The sequence below is a fragment of the Tauraco erythrolophus genome, chromosome 1, assembly GCF_009769465.1.
Source record: "Tauraco erythrolophus isolate bTauEry1 chromosome 1, bTauEry1.pri, whole genome shotgun sequence".
Classification (NCBI taxonomy): Eukaryota; Metazoa; Chordata; class Aves; order Musophagiformes; family Musophagidae; genus Tauraco; species Tauraco erythrolophus.
In genome coordinates, this window is record NC_141465.1 from 40,501,788 (window position 1) to 40,520,303 (window position 18,516).

The 18,516-nt window shown below is 37.8% G+C and overlaps 1 protein-coding gene across 2 annotated transcripts in view; it reads right to left on the bottom strand.

The window, feature by feature from the left end:
- Nucleotides 1–18,516, bottom strand: part of SYTL5 (synaptotagmin like 5) — a 62,643-nt gene that overhangs the window by 11,807 nt on the left and 32,320 nt on the right. The window contains exons 6-12 of one of the 2 annotated variants that reach the window (XM_086608628.1): nucleotides 15,387–15,543; nucleotides 13,653–13,782; nucleotides 11,764–11,870; nucleotides 7,097–7,189; nucleotides 3,305–3,370; nucleotides 2,070–2,248; nucleotides 1,124–1,226 (exon numbers count right to left, since the gene is read on the bottom strand). In XM_086608628.1, the coding sequence (XP_086464754.1) occupies nucleotides 1,124–1,226; nucleotides 2,070–2,248; nucleotides 3,305–3,370; nucleotides 7,097–7,189; nucleotides 11,764–11,870; nucleotides 13,653–13,782; nucleotides 15,387–15,543 (835 nt within the window). The remainder of the gene's footprint in view (nucleotides 1–1,123; nucleotides 1,227–2,069; nucleotides 2,249–3,304; nucleotides 3,371–7,096; nucleotides 7,190–11,763; nucleotides 11,871–13,652; nucleotides 13,783–15,386; nucleotides 15,544–18,516) is intronic. The other variant, XM_086608637.1, reaches the window with a different exon arrangement.

Consider the following 18,516-nt stretch of genomic DNA (forward strand, 5'->3'; position numbering starts at 1 on the left):
TCAAAGAGGGATGATACAGACAGATTTAATTATTTTTCTTTCCTCACAGTAGTTAACAGCTGGGACAAACAGATGTAGCTCTTGCTTATCTACCCACAATTCAAGTAAGCCCTCTTTGTTACAGTTTACATTTTAGCAAGCTGCTAGGTCCTATCCTCACTGAGTTCCCTACTAGCAAACATGTTTAGTGCTATGTTCCTTGCTAAATAGAATCTAACACCTTTTTTTCTTTTTTTTTTTTTTTTTTTTTTCCCAGTTCAGGCAAGTCTTAACTTTACTATAAACCATTTAAAAGTGAGGCTATACAACAGACTCTCCCTTGGCAAGCAGTCTGGCCAGACCAACTGTGTGTGAGTCTGCAAAATGGTTTTGTAGCCAGGTTAAGCCAAGTATACTGGCCAGGGAACATCTATTAGTCTCTATTATAAGAAGCTTATTTGAAACATCATTGAAATTACTACAAAAAAAAAAAGAAGTATATTTCAGGAGAAACTAAAAAGAGTTTCAAAAGAGTTTCTGGCGTCATGACAGCCAGCTGGGATAATTCTCATCAACTGACAAGGAAAGGGAATCACCAGGAGCCTTGTGGTCTAGATGCCAGTCAGGCAGTGAATCGGGCAGAAACTCTGCCATTCCCACCTGCACCACAGAGCCAAGGGGGTGAATAAGCAGCTCTTGAGGAGCTCGAAATAGTTCAGCCTCTATAATGGACACAGGTAAAAGGCAAGGAAGGAAGAGCCTGAGTGCTCTCCTTCACCAGTCCTCAAGGAAGTAATCTGTCATTGTCTTTTGCAACAGAAAAAGAACTTCTCCACAGCTTTCTAGGACATGCTTTTAACATCTTTGAGCTCAGGTTAGATGGGAATATCAATAGTTTTGAAAGATATCTATGGAAACTAATAGAAGTTTTACCTGTAAAAGAGAGAACCAAACAAAAACAATTCCTCAATGCTGAAAGCCAGAAATTATAACTCATGGGATTACTAGATGGTTTTGCTTAAATACATTCCCTTTTGAGGTATCTCTTCCAAATTCTAATCCTCACACTGGAACACACATAGAAAATGCCTGTGAGCACAAGCGGAACATTCATCACAGCCTGAGAGAGAGACAGTGTTCTCACCTTCAGCGTTTCATTAAATTCTGGATTGATGCTGTTACTTTTAATTTTGGTCTTGCGCTTACTTTGGCGGGACTTATCAGGCAGAAGGTATGCTTTGACATATCTGCAGATCAAGTAGTAAATTATTAGCAAGGAATAATAATGACTAGTTTGAGCAATGACCTGCTACATCAACAACACATACGAAGAAATTAATTTTTGCAGTCTAAACAATGTACATATGTAACAGAGGATATGTGAGACATGGAAAGGTGTGGTCTTCATCTATAAACATAGCAATGTTAGTCAGATAGGATCAGAATGACAAAAGGCAGAGCTAAATTAATTTACTTATCTTCAGAAATGCAGAAAACTTTCCTAACACTGCCCCTTTTGTACTATACAATTACTGACTGGTTACATATGACAACACATACTCTGAAAATATAAGAGAATCAAAAACTTCATACGTTACATACCATAGGATCGCACATTATTAGAGACACTAATTACTACTTCCTGATGAGAGAATGTACATATTATACTGAAAACTATAATGAGAAGCTCAGAAAACATGGTTCTTACAAAGTTAATCTATGGATGCATGAAACCAAAGTTAACTCAATCTCTCCCTCCCTCCAAAACTCACTCCTCTCATATACTTTAGTTTTCATTCTAGAAGAAATCAATTCAGCCTCCCTATTGCTTCATGGTTTTTGCCCTTTTACTGTCAAACAGGCTGATGTTTTAAATAATCTTATTGTTTCCCCAGAACAGGCACACATAACCCTAAGAAACATATTGAAAATGCGTTTCCCACAGGGAATCTAAAACCCTATCATCAAAATGCTGGCTTGTAGCAGCTGGATCCTATGAGTTCTCAGGCTCATATCGCCTCAAACTACAGCACATGACGTGGTAGAGGACACCCCTAGCAGAGTTTAAGGAAATTCTTCTCTGTGCTTACGGATCGGTCCTTTGCTTCTTCTCATCTGCAATGGCCAGGTTTCTGCAACTTTTCACCACGATGTTGAGGGCACCTGTTTTGTAGCTGTAGTTGATGTTGAGAAGGATTTCACCACTGACCTTCACGTTGCCATAGTCACCAGTTTCACTATATACACTCAGCATGCTGTTAATGCTAGTCTGGAGGGGGAGAGAAAAAGCACTTAGAGGCTTAAAGAAATTACTGTTTTCCAGAATCTGCTTTTTCATACAGCTACAGTCTTGCAATATTGTCCCACTTGTTAGGACTTACTATGAAAAAAAAATATATCATAGAACACAAATACCACTATTTAATGTAAAAGGGAGTAAGAACTATAATTAACAATAGGTTAAATGTCTAGACAGTCAATGTTTTTCCATGCAGGACTCAAACCTACTCACAAACATGACTAAATCTAAATTACCATAATTTAATTCATGCACGAACTGAAGAGCAGACATAAATGTAAAATATAAATGATGAGCTATAATATTATAATTTATGAGCTATATAAATTGTAAGCTCACATAAGTTCCAAGCAGGGGAGAAAAAAAAAAAAAAAAAAAAAAAAAAAAAATCACCTCTCTGGCTCAGCCGTCCACCTAGTTTTCACTGAGTCTCATAAGACAACTGCTGACAGAACCATTAGGAAAAGCTATAAGGATGTTCCCCATAATGGAGGTGATATAAAACCATGTTTGGTTTAAAGTGTCACTCACCTTTCATTAGCAACTCTACAAGAATGAGAAAAGTTCAATACCCACCATTCTGCAATTTTCTTAAAGGCATAGAAGTTTAGCAATAATCCCACAAAATTTTTCACTGTAACATAATATATCACCCCTCAATCTCCTTTTTTCACTTACACCATGCAGAGTATTACTATGAGGATTTCCTCTTCCCGAAGATTACAATTAGGAAAGAACTACATATTTTTAAAGAAAACCAGAGCAATATGCACGCAGCCAGAACCAAAAGCATTCGAGAAATCTGGTGCACGTTCTCTTTTGAGTCATTGAGCAAGATTGTTCAAAAACATATATAACTATCTAAATCCTAACACACTGGAATCTTGTAAGACACATAGGTACAGTCTTCAATAAAAAAACAAAAAAAAACACAAACAAAAACAAACAAACAAAAAACAAACAAACAAAAAAAAAACAAAGAGAAACTTTAAAAGTAAGCTAAGCAGAGGATTCAGGAGAACTCACAGTATCACCATCTGTTTCAGGCACATTTAAATATGTCCACTTTCTGTCAGAGCCTTCTGGGGAGTTCTTTACAGAAGGCAGTGAAAAAGATTAAGAGAAGAGAGAATTAGATAGCTGCAATAAGAAAGATAAGCGCAGTGACAAATATTTACCTACACAGACAGGTAAAGGAAGTTTGTATTGCAAAGGCACAGCAAGCAAAACAGAAAAAGATATCACCAAATCGGAGAAATGCTAAATGTTTTCCATATACTTCAAGTATTGAAGGACACATGGCTCGAAGTAATTAAATAAAAATGAAGTACCTGCTGCATCAAAATAAATTACATTTTTGAATACCAATTCAGCAGATTTGGATTTATTTTGGATTAAGTTTAGATTTTTCCTCATTTACGTCTGCATGAAGTCAATCCTCGCTTAAGCTAGTAAAACACTAAGTATTCATATAGTTGCAGGATTGGCACCTTTGTAAGAAATTTTAGTTCCTCTGTGGGGTTTGTAAGAATAGATGAAGAAATGCACGCAAATGTTGAAACGTGTTACTCTGGGAAAAAAAATCCTGTAATAGAATATTGAGGGAAACATTTTACCCCCCTCTGCTTGTTAGAGCAGTATCTGGAAATTTTACCAATGACCTCAAGCACTGGCCACGTTTTCCTTAATTTAAAAAACAAAAAATGCTTATCCTTTTATTCCTTTGTACAATCGGCTGAAAATCCATGAACAGGACTGGTTAAAATTACTGGAGAATTAGCAGCACACACTGACAAACATGGCATATTTCCTGCTATTCCTAACATGCCTCAAGCTAAATGCCAGCCTTTACCATTTATGCATTTCCACCTCTAACGTACATGAAAGTGTGTATCCTTGGACAGTGTTAGTGAACTTCACAGTCCAAGTATGCGCTACAAAATGCCTAAATTATCCCTGTAACAGGAAAGTAACAATTTGTGTGTCCACTTCAGAAAACAAACAAGGTTATACCAACATGAAGAGATGGACAAGTTTTCTCTGTTGAATTATTTTTTTTTTCTTGATCTTTAGATGAGTGGGAAGTGAGGGATAAATGATTGGAAAAAAAACTCAGCAGAAAGTCCTAAACAAATACATGACCTCTGACTCTAGAATTTATGCAAACAATTTCTGAATTGCTTACAAACCACAAATAAGATAACACAAGTTTAGTAGAAGTATTTGATATGCTTGACGTTTTTCCTCACAGACTCTGCTCTGTGGCATTTACACTAGACATACTTCATATACACTAAATGTAATGTCCTTAAGAGATCTATTCATTTTCCATTTTCATAAGTAGTAAACAACCATGACACATGGAGGATGCAGAGCTTCATTTTAGTACCTCACTAAGAATTATATTTGTTTTGCATCGTATCTTAATGCTGCAGTAAGGCACTGGAACAATTCAGTCTTACTGATGTGATGAGTCTTGACAACACCACGTTACTGCGTTTAGGAGAGGAATCGGTGGAGGATGCAGGGAAAACTAAATACGCAGCTCATGCATTAGCTTTGGAAAAACACAAAGAAAAATACCCTAATGCTGCGATACAGTTCTTGTTTGATGTCACTTTCCATTTCTGCTCACTCATGCTACAGGTAGATTTCAAGTATCTTTACCCTTTGAGATATTTTTTCCTTTACCTCAAATGCTCATTGTCAGAGTACCCATACTATACTTTAAATACTCATATTCAAAAAAAAAAAGAAAGAAAAAACAAAGAAAAAGCATGCAGTTAGAGTCTACTGTTCATTAATAACATTATTTCAACGTGACTTAATAGTATACTGTCATTTGACAGATGAGTATATGAAAAAAATCTGCACAGTGCAGAAGGCTCAAAGACTTACAACAAGCAGAGTAGAGGCAAAAATAAGAGAGAGGGGGAATCTTAGTAAGCAGTAATACACACTTAAGGGGAATAGAAAAGACCTTGTAAAATTGACCTGCTCTTGCAGGGAGAAGCAGCTTGCCATTTGAAACTTTGCCATTAACATAGCATTGCAGTGACATAAAAAATCATGCCACAGTGAATACAGAGAAATGAGAGCACTGAGATGTGAGATTATCTCAAACCCACAGCAGTGGAAAAGCTACACTCTCCTTAAGAAAAAGGTCAAAGGGAAATCTACAACAGAGGACAAAACCCAATGCACAGACAGAACTCTGCCTCCAGTACAGAGGGAAGGCTCTCTAAATGCAGTTCCTCAATTAGTGGCCTAAACAGAGAAAGCACTTAAACATTTGCAACCCTCATATCAATATTCTGAGGAAATAAAAATGATTGTCTATAAAATCCATGGGATCAGCAAGCATTGGAGACAATGAGTCATAGTCAACCTCGGGTAAGTGGGTCTAATTAGAGCAACGTCAACAGGCTACATTTGTTCAAGTCCAATTTGAAGTGCCACGTCTTTGTTGTGTCTGTGTACTACACAAATCAGAAAGGAAAAGGGTCTGGACATGGCCAGATCTGAGATACCAAAATGCCCTGTGATGGCAATTTTCTCAGCCCTTTCTCCTCCCCAGGTAAGTCAAGCTCGGATTCAGCCAACTCCATCTCTTTGGGGTCAAAACTTCAGTTGGCATTTCCTGGGCCCTCTTGTATGGAGACCAACAAGGACACAGCCTCAAAAGGACAGTTTGTTGGTTACTGTCGTGGACCAAATTTTCTCTTCCCTCTTAGCATACAGACTCCTCATCTCTCTTCATCCTCTTCAACTCTCTCATCTTCTACCTGGAGTTTGTTGCAGTTTTCTGGTACTCTATATGCTATTCTTAGGCACAAGTCATGAAGAATAGTAGCCATAGAGGGCTCCAGGACTTTTCTGAAGATGCCAGAAGTTGCCTACATCTTAAATGTCAGATCCCAAAAATTAGGTACACAGCAGGTAGTAATAAACTAGACATGTTAAAAGCTACTTTTATTATTATTTTTCTTTCCCAGTGAATAACAGACTGCATATTGAACTGCACAAGGCTTGTTATATCAATTTTGTTGAATTCTGAGCATCAGTTACAACCTGAAAATGCAGCTATCCTTTTAAAACCAACATTAAGTTGCAACAGTTACACAACTGCTAGACTCAAATATCTGATTTACAGTATATAGTTTGTGGGTACGACAAGAAACAAAAGGATATAACAGAAAAATACTACAATTATCGCAGAAGATAGAAAAGTTGTCGACAATTAAAATCCCCAAGTATCTCCCTCCTCACTGTAAAGAGACATACTTTTCAGATGTGGGTGGCATAGCAATGATGTCATGAAGAATGGGAGAAGATGGGTTGGGGGATGGACAACAATGCCACAGAAGTGGTATGTATGCAAACACACAGGCGAGTATTTGTGTCCCAAGAACCTGAACAACCAGAAAGTCGTTTGAGATGGAAGATCTTTTCATTTCATGTTCTCTTCATTTAAAGTAAATTAAGATTAAGCACATGTCTACAAAGTTGAGGAGTTACATACTGCAAATACCTATGTTTTGCCTTCTCCACATGCAAGCTTGGTAGTAACCTGAGCATGTAAGGAAATCTGCTAATGAGTATGCAAAATGGTTTTATCTTTCCATATGCTGCAGAGAACAGTATTTCAGAATTGAACAGCATTAAAAATATAATAGAAAATCTAATGTTAAAGGATGTTTCTCAAGCGCAGGATGAAAGATGATCTGCTGCTGAGCGATATGAAGTTAAACTTCTTTTTGAAGGAACAATGGGCATTTGTGGAAGGAAAAAGCAAACGTTTTCTACTCAAGATCTTACTGTTGACAATCCACTTGTCAAATGTTCATGTTTCCTTGAGTAACGAGAGGCCACTATGTCATCAATATCATCTTCTGTTTCATCCAGATAATCCTAAATGACAAACAGGCATTTTAGTCGTTGCGTTCTGCTCCATATTTGGTCAGCCTCTGTCACCTACTTTTGTTTCATATATTTTCCACTTTAGGAAGATGGTGCAGGATGCATTCAAAATTCTAATCTCTAGAGGAATTTCGATTTACATTTTCCACATCTTTGCACAGGCACACAGTACAAGGGGAAAAGATGCTGTTAGGGTTTCAGGGTTCAATTGCTTAAGAACTGAAAAACTTGACACATATACTTCATATCTTATTCTGGAGGTGCACACTTCTGCATGGCCAACAACTGCACACATAAACAAAACCCACTTCCATACCTACTAACAATCCCATGTGGATTACTTTATTCTACTTACTACTATTTGCATTCAGGAGTTCAGGTTCAGAAATCTTAGAGGGGCACAGTGAGAACTTTTAAAATCTTAATGAAAGAAATGAGGGAATTAAGATCCCATACCAGGGACCAGGGGATCATCGATACTGGTTTACTGGAAGACATTTTGTAGCTAGAAGCCAGCAGATGATTAATTCCCTGGTTACAGCCCAGGTTCCACGTTTTTATGGGACATATTTTTTTATAATCAGCCAATTCAGTTTTCCAATTATTATCCATATTTATATCAGTTACTCTCACACAAACGAACAAGCACACAATTTGCATTGCACTTGCACGCTTTCACACTGTCATTGATGACAGGTGACGATTTCATGAACATGATCATTAACACAGACCGACTTTCTAACAGGCAACACAGAGTTCCAGGTTACTGTCAAACCACAGGGGAAGAAACTTGTCCTGCCATCATACACACTGAATATATTTGAGGGGTAAACAAAAATCCAGTTGATGTGCATGTTTTAAAAATAATTAAGTTCCTGTATTATTTTAATAATTTTTAAAAATGGAGGAAAAAAATCAGTAATTGCACAGCTTCATATATACACTTGAATTTTAATAACTAAGACTGAACTGTAACATCTTTAGCTTATATACAGGAAAAAATAATTTTCATTTTTTAAACACAGCAATAAAGTAAAATCTAAAAAAAAATCTGGTCAACGGTCTTAATAGGACTGTTAACTTTAAGTAAAAGTTACAGAAAAAAAAAACAACAGACAGCTATCATCCTATTCAGTGTAGCTTGGAAATGTCAAGTGTTTCCTTAAACCTTATGGCAGGTATTTTGAAAGACTCTGCTTTTAGTTTTAATGGAAGTCAAACGTTCAACTTCCTTATATCTGCTATGCAGCTATAAAAATATCCCGTGGTGACCTACCTCACACTATTGCTTAGTCGCTCTCACTCTTTTGAACTAAACAGAGAAGCACTGTTTTCAAACTCAGAAGCTTCAAAGATTTCTGTGCTAATCAGGTAAAACAGAGCAGAGAAGTGCTGCTGGAGAGTTGAATTGTCACAGTTCATGTGAAGATCTGCAGAGCATTTGTCATTAGCATGCATAAAACTGTTACATCTCTTCTTTGCTCCAGTGACTGAACTGAAACAACATCAGCTGAATGTGATATAAAATTTTCTATTGCTACTTTCCAATTGCAATTGTGTATTGAATATTGAGCAAATGGAAATCAGGACAAGTCATCACTCTATTTGGGCCCAAAATTTACATACTGAAGCAAACATTCCTCTTAGCTTCATGTTCTTACAATGAGCCTCCTCTGCTGGTCTTTTCCTCCTCTATTCAGCGCACTGCTACCACTCCACGGATAAAGGAGTCACAGAAATCTTACACTCTAAGGAAAAAGTTCATGGAGACCCTAACTATTTCAGGAAGACAGACAGAGCACTGAATCCTTCAAAAGTAAAACGCAAAAAAAAACTAAAATAAAACAAACAAAAAAAAACCACCCACCCCACTCCTCCCTCCCACTGTCCTCATTGACTTCAGAATTCAGACCAAGTTTAAAACTCAGCACAAGAATACACAACTTACTCTTGCCCATACAACGGGAAGAAGCAATTCTGGTAACACATGCAAAACTCTTTCCTTTACACTGTTGTATACATACCTGTGGACTTTAAAATGAAAATGCTACATTTATATTGCTGAATAATTAAATACAGGACAAAAAAAAATAAGGCAACCTCTTTAGATTGGGGTGTTTCAGGTTTAGACACTCAAATATTCACAGGGCTCCACAAAAAGTCCTGATGACAGCTAGCTAAGTACCAATTTTTGTCTGCAAGCAGATATCTAAAACTAAAAAAAAAGGTAAACACTTAACCTATGCTCATTATTCGTTTTGCACCACAATGATTATGTTTCTCAGGAGGTGTTACAGAACTGCAACTATGTAATTGGTTAGTGTTATAAGCTTATTAAAGTTAGAGCTAGCAGGACATTAATCTCACGGTCTCCAGTGGGGGTTATAAAACGCATATTATCCCATTACTTCTAATAAAGCAGCTGAGCATGTAATGAACACTACTTCGTCAGGAATTCAACACACGCCTCTCCAGATAAGGTGCTCACACTTGAACGCAACACTAGATTTAACTGGTTCCCCATATTCCTTGACAAAGACGTACCACAGTGGGCAGGTTTCTGCCCTTTTCACTATCAAGGGCAATACGAAGTTAGAGAAGCAAAATACTCATTCAGTCCTCCAGCTGATCTCTTGGTATGTGTAATGGGTTTTCCTGATAAAGCTGGGAGCAATGTGGCTAAAAGGCTTTTCCCACCCTTTCAGCTGATAAATTCCAGCGATCTGCGTATTCTATCGACATGTGCCATCTCCCTCACCACTGCCATCAGCTCCCACCACCTCTGAATAAGAGACTGAAGGACCTCAGCTAGCTCCACCAGCTGTCCAGGAGAAAAGAAGGTGTAACTTTTCTCAGGCTGCAGAAACCATTGTTATTTTCACCAGATATCTTTCTTTTGCCTCTTATATCAAGCATCAAAGAAGCTAAACTCCAGCAGGAATACAACCTTTACCTCAAAAGTCTGAATCCATAATGCATATGTCTGAAGGACTCCTGTGAGTCAAACTACCCTAAAAAACACAGTAACAATAAAGCTGATGAATGCAGCCAATTGATTTCATAAGACAGAGCAAGTGAGAACATGGGTAGAATCAGAGATCTATGAACCCCGTTAAGAACTAAGTTTAAAGGGGAATTAGGATTCTCGCAGACCCCAGAGCAACTAGATCAAGTTTATGCCACAAGAGGTCCCCTACATTAGCAAAGCAGCTAGAGAGTTGCTGAGATGCAATCTGAAATGTCATTCAGAGTCAGCAAGAAAAGAAAGAGGAGGGAAAAAAAAAAAAGAAAAGAGAAAAAAGAACAAATCTCTGAATATGAGGAAGATTAAAAAAAATAACCAAAGAACAGAAAACCACTCTAGACTTGGCATTTCTGGCACCTGCCTCGGATAAATTCCTAGGAGATAACTACCGCATCCTGTCACTTAGAGAAGGAAACTAACATAAAAATATTTAAAGGTTGTCTTTTCTTATTTTGTGCTTTTCTTCTGCAATCTTTTTCAACTTCTTAATCAGTAACACATCCTTTTTCTTTGCAACAATTAAAAAATAAACCACTTATTCTTGAAGTTTTTCTTCTGCAGAAATCTGACACACAGGAAGGGCTTGTTTTGTTTCCCTGAAGATTAACCCAAACACAGCAATGCTGCAGGTAAATTCTTTGAGTGCTTACAGTACAAGAAACAGATGGGAATCCCAACATATTGTTTTGCACCAAGTCACAAGGATCAAATGCAAGAAGAAGGGGAGACATTTCCCATGGCCAAGGCTTTTCTGAAAGAGCAGATGGTAGGGAAGTACCATGGCAATAGACAAAATGCATAAACCATAACAAAGAGGGTTATGGGTTTTTTTAAGCCACAAGCACACATTGGAAGCTTCAATAACAAACTATGACTAGATTAAGAACTACTTAAATAACTTTTCTCCCTCCTCACACATATTTAACAAGCTGGGAATTTTTTTTTTTAGCATTGATGCACATCTGCAACTTATGTATCTTGGATTCCTGCATAAGAGGAGAGGGAAGTTGTGAATCACTTTAGGAAAAGCAGCCCACAGAATACATAGAAAAAGGTGTAGAGATGTATGGGAGAAACAGTGAACAGGAAGAAGAGGCAAGCAACAGTGACAGAACAGAAAGCTGGGGCTTCAATTGCTAAAAAACATGTAAGGGGAAAATCAAAAGCAGACAAAGATTAAAATCTTTAAAGTATAGTATTTCTCAGCATAAAAATTAAAATCTAAGAAAGTATGAATCAACAAAACTTTGGACCATGTGTAACATAGTGCCTTGTCCTGGTTTATTTTCAGGCCAGATTTCTTTCACCTGTAAACTCAAAAAACAGCAAATCAATAACCAACTGTAACCATGACTATTCATTGGAATCAGTCTATAGGCTACATAATCAAAAGATGAAGCTGTTTAAAAACTCATTAAATATCCCTGAAATAATGTTCTGCATTACTTTTATTTTATATAGATATACATATAGTGCTGATTTCTTATATCTGAACAAACAGGATTTCTGTCATGCAAACATTTACGTATTTGTAACTCACCAGTTCCTGATCTAAGGCACTAGGTACAGATTTGCTTCTTGTGCTCAGAGTATCCTCATTTCCTTCAGAGAAAGATTCACTCAAATCAATCTCAGATCGACTACGGTCTGAAAGATAAAAACAATTAAAATGTTTGCTATAATTTGTACAAAAAACATTCCATTTCATCTTCTACACCTTAATAAGTGCTGCCCCAAACCCAACCGTTTTTTAAGAAAAAACATCAAAACAATATTTTAGGTATCTGTCTCAAATTCTATGACAACTGGACATCAACATGATAAATGGAAAAATATGCTTTCTGATGCTGTTCAGCCTTCTGGTCAGTACTTTTTCCCCTGCATTATTTATCTGCAGTAATTGTCTCCCATGGATGATAATACAGATCAAGCTTTTGACTTTCTCTAGTAGGCCTGTCAGCCTGGAATATTGCAAAACTTGTGACAACCACTGTGAACACTTGGAATGCATCTCCCACCACCACCAAACTCCCCCCAGTGTCTGCTTCACAATCAATCAACTAGGGACACAGATGGACATAAAAAGTTACTTCTGCCATTACTGGTGCTCCCTGTGCAGAAAGGGGGAGGAGGCAAACAAGTTTCAAGACCTGAAGAAGTTTGTTTCTGTCCTACAGTGCTCTCATCCACTCTATAGGCAGAAGACGTATTAGATGTGTTTGAGAAAGATTTTCTTAGTCCTCCACATTAAAAATTTTTATGCTATTGTTCAATACATTGATTAAAAAAAAAAAAAAGAGAGGGAAGAGAATACTTTTAGATTCTACAGGTATGAATCTGGAAAGTTTTTAACTGTTCATCTTCTACCTGGGCTATAGCTCATGTGACAGGAAAGGTCACTCCCCAGAACTTAATGTCTTTGAGATCCTCCAAGAAGGAGATAATGAAGAGTTGTTCACAGGTTGCCGGCAATTTTGTTTGGCATCCATCTGCTTTGGTCACATGAGTTCAGTTCTTTTCTACTAGGAAAACCTTTATTTGATAAGGCAACAGAAACACAAGAATCATCACTTCATAAAGAAGTAGCAGTCCATTATACCTCTGCCTGGAGTCACGCTGTACAATATTCTCAAAGAAACTGATGCTTTCAAGTTGAAAAATCTAAGGTGAAGAACATTAGCTCTGTGGGATATGCCACTAGGCTTCTGCTATGGCTAAATTCAGCTGAAATAAAGCGAGCCCTGCTGTGTTTCAGAGAGAAACCTGTAAACCTGAACCCACTCTGTAAGAAGCCGACCAAGTGCTTGGGAGAAGCAGAAGAGTGCAGGGCGCTCCTGCCTCCTGTTTCAGATGGGAACAGGATCACCTCCTCCCACTGTTGCAAAGTGACTCTGACAGCACTTTCCTGGGCAAACCACATGTATGGAACAGCCTTCAACGAAATGAGGTAAATTACCGCTGAATAGACTGGTTCATTGCATCATGTATAAAATGAAATGACATGAAGTCTGTAAGGGACTTGTTCTCTGACAGCTCATTGTTTTCCAAATTTGCCAAATAACAGCAGCAGTACAGTAGTATTTTGCACAAATTGCAAGTAGGTAGTATTTTGTACAGTTGACCATGCAGAAAATGATTTAACAATGTGCAATTATGAATGAAATCTTGTAACGATTCTAAGAGCATGTGATTTACCCGATTGTGCCAATATTACTGGGGTTAGGATTACTACTTTTTCAAATGTAAAACTTATGGTAGAAACTTGGTCAGCAAAAGGGAAGACTTTTCAAAATGAAATTGAACAAATTTATGAAACTTACATCTGCTCTTTCAGCATGCTTTAAAAACAAAAGGAGCAGAGTCACAAGAACAGGAATAATCCTTTGATGATAAAGGCTGGCAGAAAGAAGGAAAAGACTTAATACTTGCCTGATGACAAAGATACCCTAGAAACTGCAATGGAAGGTGTTCCAGATGCTTTCCTACAGTGCTGCTTTACTAGATCTTCAGGTACGCTTTCACTTGTTGGAATAATCATGCCATTTTCTAAGCCAGTGTCCTGCCCAATAAGAAAAATGTATATCCCATAAATGCAAAAAGCAAGCTTATTCACTATCAGTCTACAAAACTGTCATTCCTATTATGTCCCACTCCAAATCTCCTTTAGCATCAAGTCTATTACTGAATATATTTAGATTACAATCTAATCTGCTCTGCTTACCACAGATCACGCATAAGATTTGCACAAAGATGTGATTTATGCATAAATTCTGAGTTTGCAACTGAAGAATCAGAGCAACACATCAGAAGTGAGAGGAGGGAAGTGAAACATTCAGATCTATTAAAAGTTCACTTAGCCTGGAAATTAATTAAAAAAAAAAGGAAAAGAAAAAAGATAAATCATGTTTTTATACCAGCATAATGACTTCAGTCAGGGTAAAACCGAATGGACTTGAACCAATTAAATGATGCCAGTATAACTCATTAAATAAAGCAAATATGATTGACATCATTATGGCTTTTTGCCTTCCTGTAAAGGAATAACTAATGACATAACTTCATCTTAAATTAAATGGATTGACCTTTTTCAACCAAATCTAATGCACTTGAAATCAAGTCAGTCTGTGTGCCCAGAAGAACATCAATAAAAACAACTATTAGTTTATTTACAGCTCCCAAAACTGCCCTCCATATATACTAACTTAGTTTTTAATAGAAAAGACAATACATTAGACCAAGTATTTGGAAGTTAGAAAAAAAATGACGTGTTCAATAGGGCTCTGAGCTCAAACACTCATCCACATTCCTCCAAGCATTAATGGTAAAAGGCATTACCTCTGACTATAAATTTCACTTTCCTTGTACATTCAAGTCATGGCAACTTAGAGTAACTTGTTTCTTAGGAGGGGTGACCGAAACGCATTCAGGATGGGTGTCTCAGTGCACAGCCGGGAGGAGCTGCTTGACAAACAGGCAGGCTCTCCGGGAACGAAGACAGCGCCTGCTTCTGGCTGAGATGAACCACATCCTTCTGGTTGTTATGAAACGGTGAAGGCAGCTAGCTCAGATGGGGCCACCTACATCTCAAGAGGCCTAACGGCAGGCAAGAGGAATCCCGCCTTTCATTTTGGTAAACCACCTAGCACACGTTTTGTGTTATTTCATAATTTATGCAGAGTCAAGTGTCCAAATCAAGAAAAAAACTAAAATCAGTATGGCCTGATTTTCTGTAAATGCTGAGCTTGCAACGTTTCCCTTAGAATTCAATCAGTGCATACTGGACCCACTGCATGCTAGAAAGTCACATCCTTTCTTCACAGCACTTACTTAAGTCCTTGAAGTGCCAAAAATGCTTATTCCCATCCCTTGTGCTTCCTACTTCAGAATCTGTAACTCATTATGTAATGCTGGACATGAACAGCAATTTTTAGACATAAGAAAAATGTCTGTTAAACCAAAAACCACATCACTGACAGAGCATCACAAATTCTGCTCTACTAGAGATCTTCACTGGTCCCAGCAGACTTAAGGAAGAAACAAAAATCTTCTCTGTCAGGCTTGTCCTTTCTGGGCTATAAATTGATCCAACAGGGCAGATGCCAAACAAGATGACTTGGCTGGTGTCAGCCGTATTTGGTGTCAGCTCTACATGACTGTACTTACCCTGCTATAGTCCATGGTCATGCTCCGCGTGCTGAGCGCCGGAGACCTCGAGAAGGAAGGTATGGAAACATTGCCTCTGTTCATAGGACCCATGGCCCCTTTCAGATGGCCTGTGGTGGCCTCTGCATCACTGCTGTTCAGTGAAAGAGTGCTCCCTCTGGGATGGAGAGAAGAGTATTAAAGTGTTATTACTTTGAGCAAACCAAGGCAACGCATTTAGCAAACCAGTGCAAGAAAACGGCCATGGTAACATTCTACTAGAATAACATGGCCATGGGTGAACTGTGTGGTCCACTGCAGGGAAACGATCACCTGGAAAGAAAAACACAGGCAAGGGTGAATTACAATTACTTTATACATACACCTGGTTTTAGCACTTCTACCCGAACTGCGAATAGCCCAAATGGGCAACTTTTGTCCAGGCTGTAGAAGCTGCGTTCATTCATGTTCATTTCAAACTGCATTCGCATCCCAACAGTACATGTGACAACTCATTTAACACTTCCTACCAGGCTGCTCCTTGGTTTAAAGGAAAACTACAGTGACATGACAGTTCTGGCCACTTCTACAGCCAATGTTAACATCAGTACTATCTCCAGATATTCTAAAATCCTTGCCTATCTGCTCTCTATCCTCTCCAGAAAAACAACAATTTGCTCACTGTTCTATTTATATTGCAATAATGACTTTTTACCCAAACTGATTGATTCTTTCAACCAGGTTGGAAAGCTAGGAAAGCTGGACAAGTCTTTTTGCCACGTTTCCTGTTAGTAAAGGTGACAAAAAAGCATCTGTGATCAGCATGCCAGAACCCAATTGCCGTCTAATACCACAATAGGCAGAAATTTTTCCATGGGACATTTTCTACTAGAAAACACTGATTAGTCCATGTGAAGATGGAGGGTTAGAAAGGGTAAGCTGTTGCACTTTTTTGACCTTTTGAAACAATGAAAATTATTTTAAAATGTATTTCCACACATTTCCAATTAAAGTTTTATTTTCCTTTGAAATTTGATTAGCAGTAAAAATACAAGTTCTTGGCTGATCTAGTCGTCTTTCTCCACAAACATCAGTTCAAGTTTTTTCATTTTTTTTTTTCCACAACTCACAGAAACCTCAAAAAGTCTTGCAGGGCAGTAACAGTTCTGCATAGATTTCTACTTATTACTTTTTAAAAAATTACTGGTAAATAGGAACAGATGCAGGAATTGCCCCCTTTTCCATATGGAAAATACATTGTCAGAGGACAATAGTGGTGAACATTTGCTGGAGAAAATTTTTGGAACTTACAGCGGATTTTCAGCCAAAAAAAGGCTTGCTTAATAATCTTCATTGTGTTAGGCAACAGCTGAATTTCACCTTCACTTGGTTTAGGCTGTCATATCATGTTTACAGTAACTGCAGTAAAAATCTTCTCTACCACAATGGAAATTTTAAGTAGAGCTACTGTTGAACCGAGAAAAAATACCCTGGAACACAACAGCTCCTATCTCATCACTGCATTAAGCAGTGAGCACAGGCTCTGAATCCACATCGGTGGAGTTATTGAAAACAACAAATACAAAGAAAAACCCCAAACACCAGGCCTGTCTACAAATGTTGTGCAACCATGTTTTTGCCTTTTAGTGAACATATGCTAACCTTTTTAACAATCACTATCCGATTTTGTATATTGACAACAGTAGATAATGTATAATAAACACACTCTCATGCACGTGTACTTCACATACATGCACTGTTACTTTTTAATTTGATGAGCTAATGATCAACAAATCCTGCTAAATGTGCTTTGGTTTAATTTTAGTCCTATCTGTTTACAGAAAGATGCGTCTTTGGTGCTGCAAAGTCAGAAAAATCAAGGTTACTGGCTGTCATCTGTATTTTATCAAAGCTGTTGGACTTAGATGAACATACCTTAATTTCCAAACCTGCCAGTGTATGGAAGTAGCCAAAACATTGAAAACCTGAGTTTTATTGCATGCCACATCACTTTTGATGGATTGTTGTGACTCTGTTACAAAAATTGTTGTTACAGACTTTTTTCCTCATTGTGTGAGCTAATGAAAATCAAGAGAAATGTTCCGAAGTAATAGTGGCCTGGGACAAAAGATTTGAAAACATGTTACAAGGAGTTCTACAGGAGTCATCAGTTAGACTGAACACTTGCACATCAAACCTGCTTAAACAGATCTCTTCTGTACCTTGCTTTTATTTCAGTCTGCTATTAGAGAGAGGTTCAACACATTTTATACACATATTAAGTAGACAAGAAAAGAAAAATGTTGTCATAAAGTGACTATGCCAGGCATTTCCATGTGGTAGACAAGTCCTCAGTACAATGGGGTAGTGTTCTGTGTAGATGAGCCTGAAATTCCTACACTCTTTCTCCTAGAAGTATCCTGAGGCAGGCTCCCAGTTCATTCAGCTGCAAAACAAGTAAACATTTTTGCTGGAGTAGAAATGCAACTCCAGAGATGAACTCGTGGCCTGGGACTCCCTGTTCCCAGCTCAGTACATCTTCTCTTACACAAAAACGTTTAGAAAGAATAAAAATTTTCTCTCGGTTTCCCTGCTGGTAGGTGAAATACTACCAATTTTGGCAATGCAGCTAAAAAGATGAGGGTAATTACAAAAATCAGAAATACACAGGTAAACCTAGGACAGCTACTGTGTCACAAGGTGGTGTTATATTCCTTTAATTTGAAACTCAAAACGGTTACAGAGAGCAGCCTGGGAAGTTTTGCTTTTATTTTTAATAACAACTACTCAGTTCCATAAATTAGCAATAGATGAACTAAAGCAAACATCCTCAGCTGATGTTAATTAAGCATTTACCCATGCATTCACAAGATAGAAATTTTCATCCCTCTACTGAGAAACATAAGTTGCTCCTCAATTCTTCCACAAACTAATATTTTGAAAGCGCATATTTTCCACAGACAGTAAAATAATTCAGCCCCCCTACCAAAACCATCTCCTGGCAAAACAGATGAGTTACTACGTACTTCGACACAGAACATTGATTTGGCCAAGTGAAGACGAGATGACAGGTAGAGAAGGAAGCTACCATAATGACTCAATATCCCTAATTTAATAAATCCCACACCCTGGCTCTGGGTGAAAGCTAGAA